This window comes from Cynoglossus semilaevis, chromosome 14 (assembly GCF_000523025.1).
Source record: "Cynoglossus semilaevis isolate Cse_v1.0 chromosome 14, Cse_v1.0, whole genome shotgun sequence".
In the NCBI taxonomy this organism is placed as follows: Eukaryota; Metazoa; Chordata; class Actinopteri; order Pleuronectiformes; family Cynoglossidae; genus Cynoglossus; species Cynoglossus semilaevis.
In genome coordinates, this window is record NC_024320.1 from 1,030,565 (window position 1) to 1,039,042 (window position 8,478).

General features: G+C 42.7%; 2 protein-coding genes across 6 annotated transcripts in view; one reads left to right on the top strand and one right to left on the bottom strand.

Annotated features, from left to right (window-relative positions):
- Positions 1–1,578, bottom strand: part of tcf4 (transcription factor 4) — a 189,288-nt gene extending 187,710 nt beyond the window's left edge. For 2 of the 5 annotated variants that reach the window (XM_017038413.2, XM_025062764.1), the window contains exon 1: positions 237–1,571. In XM_017038413.2, coding sequence (XP_016893902.1) covers positions 237–308 — 72 coding nt within the window. In that variant the 5' untranslated portion in view covers positions 309–1,571. Of the gene's footprint in view, positions 1–236 lie in introns of all 5 variants that reach the window. The other 3 variants (XM_025062761.1, XM_025062763.1, XM_025062762.1) reach the window with 3 other exon arrangements.
- LOC103389085 (ephrin-A5-like) overlaps positions 1–8,478 on the top strand; it is a 1,154,841-nt gene that overhangs the window by 297,292 nt on the left and 849,071 nt on the right. The gene's annotated exons all lie outside the window — the stretch shown is intronic.

Sequence of the window (8,478 nt, forward strand, 5' to 3'; positions counted from 1 at the left end):
GGTTTTTTTGTTTTTTTGTTTTTTTCCTCTCTACATTTAAACGCGCAACTCGTGCGCAAAAGTGTGTGGGAAATGGCGTTGGTGTGCGTCACATACAGTACACGAAAAATGTATTGAAAATGTATATAAACACTGCAGGCTACTTTCATCATCATCATCATCATCATCATTAACGTCAGGTTAAACACACACGGTCAAACACACACACACACACACACAGAGAGAGAGAGTCTTACCGCGCTGAAATCCAGTAAGTCACTCAGCTCCTTGTCTGTTCCCAGAGCTGCCATCCGCTGCTGGTGATGCATTTTAGCCCCAAAAATACATATATATAAAAAAAAATAAAAAAAATAACAAAAATCCCACGGACCTAGAACATGGGGAAACGGAGAAGAAGATGGGTAGAAGAGGAGAGGTAGAGGGGAGAGGAGGAAAGAGGAGGAGAAAGAAGGAGGAGGAGGAAGAGGAGGAACACCTCGGCTTTTTACGCGCAGCTCCCAACAGATCTTTCTTCGTCTTCTTCTTCTTCCTTTTTTTCCTTCTTCTTCTTCTTCTTCTCCTCAAGAGTCAAATTAATCCAGATTAAAACCCCCCAAGAGTCAGATTGAGTTTGTCTTCATCCTTCTCCCCTTCGCTCCTCTGGTTCCTGGTTCGGCTGCAGGAAATCAGAAAAAAAAAAAAAAAATGACAGGAAATCAAAAGAAAGGAGAAAGAAGGTAGTGTTGGTGGAGCAGAGGGTGGAGGAGGCTACAGGAGGAGGTCAGGACAGGGGGGGGGAGAGGGTTCTTCTTCTTCTTTCTTTCTTTTCCGCTTGTCCTCCTTTCTGCGTGTTTTCTCGCCTCTAAGTCCGTGCCAAACAAGTCCGAGAGAGAGCGCCGTGCGCGTCAGGACGCACACAGCCAAACAACACGCCGCGTCTTCGAAAAACACAGAGGGACAGGCAGAAACAGGGAGGTGGGAAAAGAGGAGGAAAAAGAGAGAGAGAGAGAGAGAGAGAGATGAGCTCGGGAATGTATCGGCGTGCAGCTCACGGGGGGGGGGGGGAAAAGGAGCAGTTGGGGGAGCTCCGCTGCTCCTGCTGCCGGCTCTCGGTGTCCTCCTTTCGGCTGCGGCCGCTCAAGATTCCCCGGTTTAAACGCAGCACAGCCAGGTTCCCATGTGCGCCTCTCTGCGCGTCCACGGGTGTGCGTGCGTGGGCACGGGGATGAGATAAATGTGCTGCTGTGGCCACCTAGCTTTACACTGCTGCTGCTGCTGCTGCTGCTGCTTCAGGGGGAGGTGGAAGAGGAGCAGGAAGTCTGACATCAACTCTGGAAGAAGAGGAAGAAAAAAAAAAAATTTCCAACAAGACAATTCCTGATTTGTGTTGATTACCCGCCCTGGTCTCCGATTGGCTAATCCGATTTGGGTTAATTGAGCTAATTTAGCATTCGTGTGGCTTTTGAAGCACTTTCTGACACATTTTTTAAAAACTTATTGGGCATATTTAAACTATAGTTAGTAGCGTTACTAACCAGGGTCTACTGTTGGCTCTTTAAGATGAGCTTTTAGCTCTTTCTCTTTCGTCTAACTATGGATGTTTTAGTGGGGGATTTTAGGGAAGCCTACACGCTAATATGTAGCATTTAGCAGTATAAAACTTTGTTGTTTTTAGTCGGAATTACAATTTTTTGTTCCTTCAGGTTGTGTTTCAGCAATTATTGTTCTACTTTTAGGTACATTCGAGCCTTTTGTGGAACACAACGGTATTTATGGTTTAGGTCGTAGCTCTCGTATTGTTTTTTATCGTCGTGAAGTTGCTATTTTTAGCTATCAGTTTACACTACGCTATTTTGGTTAGCTAAGTATTATATATATATATATAGAAAATAAAATTTTCAATGCTAAAACATGTTTTTATGAACAACAATTTTGATATTTATTTTGCTTTAACAGTTTTAAGAAGACAGGTAGTTTTACTGTTTTCATGTAATATTTTTTATATATTATTACTTTACAAGCAGCCTACGCTGTAGCTCATTTTGGTTAAAGGCTGTGCTTGTTACCAGATGGTCACAGGTTTGAATCCCAAAAAAGACTGAGCTCCACAACTGCCATGGCTCCTGGGGCACCGCAGACAGCGCCACCTACGCCACAAAGATGGAATTAATGCGAGATATGAGTCTGCGTTTGTACAGTAATACATGAAGCTTTTACCATTTACCATTAAAATATTCCATCTAATGCCTAACCCAAACGTGCGTACCTTGTCATCAATTTTAAAATCATACATAAATATAAAACAAGTTCACGCATGTGCACATGTGGTCACATGAACATTAAACACAAGAGGGTCAATACTTTAAACCACAAAAGCACCTCAACCATTATCTTAGGGGATACTTTACTTTGTGTGTGTGTGTGTGTGTGTATTTGTGCAAAGCCTGCAGGTATGAAATGACTGGCCTATTTCTGCAAATTACACCCTGCATGTGCAGGTTCTTTTTTTTTTCCTCTTCTCTTTCTGAAGTAGAAAAAAAAGCTGCAAAACACACACACACACACTCACACACAGGTGCAGGCAGGACATAAAGGCTTATTTGTTGCTGTATGAAGTGGTCCTGTCGGCCACTTCACAGACCTTTGCTCTCAAACAAACTAGTAACAAAGTAATAACACAGAAACTAGTAAAAGGAAGCGAATACACACACACACACACACACGTACGTACACATACTCATGTATTCTGGTGGTGTAGTAGACATGTATTCTTGTGGTGTAGTAGAAGTGTGTAGCCCCGGAGAAGTGTTAAAACCGTTACACAAACACTGCATGGAGTGAAAAGTGAACGTTCCACATCTGTCTTCATCTCTTTCTCTTTTTTTCTTTTTTTTTTAACGCCTTAAAACAACAAACAGTCAACAGATTCACAGAGACCAGAGCAGGAAATTCCCAAAATGCAAATGAAAGAACAGATTTGGATCTAAAGTGTTCTAACAGAGCAACCTGACATGAGTCACACTGACACACAGAGACGCGAAGAACAAAACAGGCTTCCAGAAAGGCATTAAAAATTAAACAAATGTGCAGTTCGCCGAACACCTGCGTCTACATGAGGTTAGAAGAAACCTCCGAGTCAGAGTTGACTGACCTGTTCTGGCCCCCCTGGGCTGAGAACCAACAAGCACAGAGGCTCAGGCTGTGTGGTAACATGACAACAACATCATATTTTCTACTTCTTCTCATACTCTGGAACAGAGGTCCTAAACTGGGCTACATGACCCATAGGGGATCTGCGGTGGTACTGCAGGGGACGTGGTCAAATATGACAATGACACAATCACACTTTAATATTAAGAAAACAATTACAGACAAAACCACGTGAATACAGTAAATTAAGATGTTTAATTATTTAAGTTCAGCAGAGAGTTCCCGATGTCAGCTTGGGTACAACACTCCTGCTACAGACACAACGGCTAACGTTACATTTATGCATTTAGCAGACTTACAGAGGAGGATTAACATTATGCTAACCACTGCCACAGCTTTAGCAACGACAGTCCTTGTACGAGCAACAGATCTAATGTTAGCGACAACAGTCCTGGTACAGACACTTGAGCTCACGTTAACTACAACAGTCCTGGTACAGACACCAGAGCTACTATTAGCTACAACAGTCCTGGTACAGACACCAGAGCTAACATTAACTACAACAGTCCTGGTACAGACACTAGAGCTAACATTAGCTACAACAGTCCTCGTACAGACACCAGAGCTAACGTTAGCTACAACAGTCCTGGTACAGACACCAGAGCTACTATTAGCTACAACAGTCCTGGTACAGACACCAGAGCTAACGTTAGCTACAACAGTCCTGGTACAGACACCAGAGCTAACGTTAGCTACAACAGTCCTGGTACAGACACCAGAGCTAACGTTAGCTACAACAGCAATACTTGGCCAAGACCCCTATATAATCTAAGGCCACAAGAGGGCACCATCTAAACTCATAACAACTCATTGCTACGACTTAACCAATAACACATTACACGACTAAACCATAAAGATTTCCTTAAAGAGCACAGATGGATTGGCCTGTGGGATTTTTTTCCTCTCAAAACCACTAAGGGAAGACTGGTGATTGAACAAGTGAAGCAGTGAGGTTTCATTCTATTCATGTTTTGATTTAGATAATACTTAAAAATAAGTTTGTCAGTAAACCTTTATTTAATATGGGGTTTTCATTGAATCTCCATTCATGTCACTGACAGTGATGACCCCTCTCAGTTTGACCTCCTGTGAGTCACAAGGCACAGGCACCGGCCTCGTGTACAGTTGTCTTCTACCCATGAGTCGGTGCGACCTTAGAAAGCGACATCTCCTAAACGAAACGTCCGTCCCTGTCCCCCTGTCTTCCTCTTCACAATATCAGCCTGTGAACTCAGGGAAACGTTACATAAGACCAAAAAAAAAAAAAAAAACCCCAACCCCAACACATCCTGGTTTAGTCTGAGAGCGTTCACCTTGAAAGAGAGCAGGAACACACAGTTACGCTTTGACACCAGGCACACGCTGTGTCACACGCAAAGCAAACACAGAACCCAGAACAGCAGCCTTGACAAGATAGAAGTTGTTACATAATGAGCCAAAGTGGACGGAGAAGGAGAATAAATAATAAAGAAGTCAAGAGACATAACAAGGTCAATATATCTTCATATGTGGTCTACGGTCGAGGGCCCACACAGAGCCGATGATTAGGTCACACCAGTGGTTCTCCATTAGTTTCTGTCCTGCCCCGCCGTCCTCCCACCATCGGACTCACATCCCCACGAACGGAAATACTATTGAGAAACATGATAACATGTATGTTTTCATCTGTACAAACCACTGTATGAGTTGCTGCCACCTAGTGGCTGGAGGGTTGTTATCATTTAAGCATTACAGCGGTGGTACACTTATGCCCCTGGCGTGCCCTCTGGCACCTCATTGCGCCCCCCCGAGAGGGGCCCGCCCCACTGTTTGAGTACTGGTTTGATAAAAAAAAATGGGCTACGTTTCTCAGGTGTCTCCAGGTGTTTTGCCCTTTTTAAAAATAATAATAATAATAATAATAAAACAATTTCCTGTAGTTATAGTGCCAGCTTCTTCCTACAAAAAAAAATCCACGAACCAAAGATTGAGACGCACACGTCCAGACTGGTGTCCACAAAAATGACCACCGATGTCACGTAGGATTTTTCTGTTTCCAAATGCCGCACTATAGAAACAAGAACGTTAATAGAACAGGAAAAGAAGACAAGAATGAGTCAATGTTAAATATCTGTACGATGGTGGCCAAGAAGGAAGTGGAAGGGCTGAATCATTCGGATAAATTAATATTATAAGTAAGCATACACACACACACACATACATACACATACATACACAAAATATAGATATGCACACACACGGACAGCCATTCCTGGAAGGCAGCGGTGTTAGCACACAGGCTAAATACATGAAACCACGCATGCATATTTATTTCTTTCCCACACACACAAACACAGACACAGACACACACACACACACTCAGGCCCTCTGCGGTCCAGAAAGTGTGTTTTTGCCAAACACCTGTGTAATCGTACAGCTGTGGAGAATGCTGGGAAAGGACAGGGGGAAGTGAACGCTGCACAGCTAATACCCTTTGATTCCACCCGGATCACTGGCTGACTGTGTATGTGTGTGTATGTGTGTGTGTGTGTGTTACTGTCCCCAGTATCGGAATTCTCGAACATTCTTCCATCCTTTTCCTTCTCCTCCTCCCCCAGCTGAACTCATCAAGACTCCTCTCCCCAGTAAACTCTCGGAGATGCAAAACCGACGAAGAAGCAGTTTTAGAGTTTGAAGGATTTATTTGCATACTTTCTGATCATCTTGGTGTATTCTAACAAACGTAAACGCAACACGAGCTATTGGGTTTTAAAAACGATGTCCTTCTTTCCTCCTGAAACCATTGTTTTTCAATTGTTTTCAATTTTTCTTATTTTCTTAATATGTCTTATTTTTCACAGTAGAAAAATCGATGTTAAAATCTAAAATTTTAATTTTTAGATTTTAATATTTTTATAAATTTTTTTTTATAAAAAAAATATTTTTTTAATTTTTGAATATCTTATTTTTCACAGTAGCAAAATCAATGTTAAAATCTAAAATTTTAATTTTAGATTTTAATATTTTTATAAAAAAATTTTTTTATAAAAAAATATTTTTTTAATTTTTGAACATCTTATTTTTCACAGTAGCAAAATCAATATTAAAATCTAAAAAAAAAGAGAAAACGCAAACACGGGGCGACGTCACGACAGATGGATACATCGCCTCGTGCTTTAGTTTGGAGTTATTTTTTGGTGTTCATTTATTGCATAACTTTAATAACATATTTTACATTTTCGAACAGAGTCAAAGGTCAGGGCAGTATTTATGGATCTACGTCGTCCTGTATTTGTGAGATGTTCGAGGTGTGTACGTTCCTGACCCTGACAGGAATGTGACCTGCAGCTTCACCTGCTCTCTCAGGTAAAAGTGATGACGGTTTTGAACTCAGCAGATTTCACGTCATGTGTTTTTAGCCTCTCTCTCTCTCTCTCTCTCTCTCTCTCTCTCTCTCTCTCTCTCTCTCTGTGTGTATTAAGTAGCGGGTGTCAAACAGATGGTAGCAGTGGTTTACACAGGTGCCTCCAGTGTGTATGTCATGTATGTTGGTGTGTGAGTGAGCGAGTGAGATGGGGGCGGGGCCAGAAGCAGGCAGCTGGGGTCAAGTTCAGGCCACGTTCTGAAGTCAAGGCTGTTTTTCTCCCCTGTTATTCTTCTTCAGGTACGACTCCGTGAGCTGTACAGATGTTTTTCTTTCATCGTCAAAAACTCCTCGACAGATTATGTCGAATCAACTAACAGCAACATCCCTGAGCACCATCCACTAGTGTTGGTTGCAATTATTAAAAATTTATGAAATTTAAAAAAAAAAAAAAACTAAAAAAAAAAAAAAGTTGATTTACTGAGACACAGCACTGATACATCCACAGGAATTGAAGAAAGACACACACCATGGTCTCTCATTTGTTTCAGTTTTCATCTGCTGCCATCTAGTGGTAGAGTTTGTAATTGTTTAGCCTATCACTGATGAACAAATGAAAATTAGTTCAAGTAAATAAATAAAAGTTTATTGCGGTAACCACTGCACAGCGGTTAGGTATCACTGACACAGGCGTTTGCAAAGGTCGCCCTCTGCTGGAAGATACAGATACCAAAAATACAAATGTCCCATAAGGTATGTCGATTTTGTGACCCATATCCTGGCAATGCACCGGACCGGAGGTGTCAAACATATGGCCTGCGGGCCAAACCTGGCCCGCTAGGGTGTTCAGTCTGGCCCGTTTGATGAATTTTTAAAATGAAAAAAATACACAAACACATGTTCGGGATACTTTTTTGTAAATATATATTTCATTAAATATGTATAAATAGCAATATATATCCTATATACTTGTACTTTTTCGCATGAAAACAAAGGGGAAAAACATGGACCTCACCTGACATCTACCTAGGTTGTATGCGGCCCGTGAACCAAAACGAGTTTGACACCAGTTGGATGAACGTTAACCCAGTTTGACCCACAACTTAGACTGTGTTTCAAATTTAGGAACCCTAACAAGAAGTCAAAAAAAACTTTTTACATTGTAGTAGAGTTCGGGACGAGCCTCTGAGTAGAGCGTGAAGATCCACAACTACGCTCTCTCTTCTCGACCATGGTCTGCCTTCATCCCGACTAAAGTTCCATCCATCCATCCATTTTCATCCGCTTATCCGTTACCGGGTCGCGGGGGCAGCAGTCGCCACCCAAATCACATTGCACCGTACCAACCCCCCAAACCTTCCTGCGGGTGGTGAGTCCACTGGAAGGTACCAACCGCCCTAACCGGGATTCGAACTTGCCCAGGAGGTGAACCCTGGGGTTCCACACCAATGACAGAGACATTGCCTCTGGGCCAAAGCGCCACCCCGACTAAAGTTTTACCCCGTTTTTCTCTCTGGGTCCACGTGACACAGTTTGATTCGTGCTGATCCTGAAAGTATGCGACTGAAGGTACACACTCTACAGGGGGGTGTTATACATGACTGCCCGGTCCAACCTACAGAACAGCCCCCGGATCGCTCCTTTAAGGTGACCTTCATCGGGACTCAGATCACTGCTGTCATCATCAGCGTCTGTCCTCTCAGCTTGATCTTTAGTATAAAAAGCAGGCGGCTGATTATTTTTACCTGCCTGTGATTTATTAACCCTGGTATGTAGGTTGCCGTGTTCGACTGCGACTTCTGCTGACTGGACGTGGCGCCTCGCACTGGGAGCACGTACCAGGATAACTACTGCGCTTAAGCGTTTGTTTTGCTGCATCGCCCAGGTCCGTCAGACGGAGTCTGTGACCTTAGCATTTGAAAAAAAAAAGGGGACAGTTTGGAGGA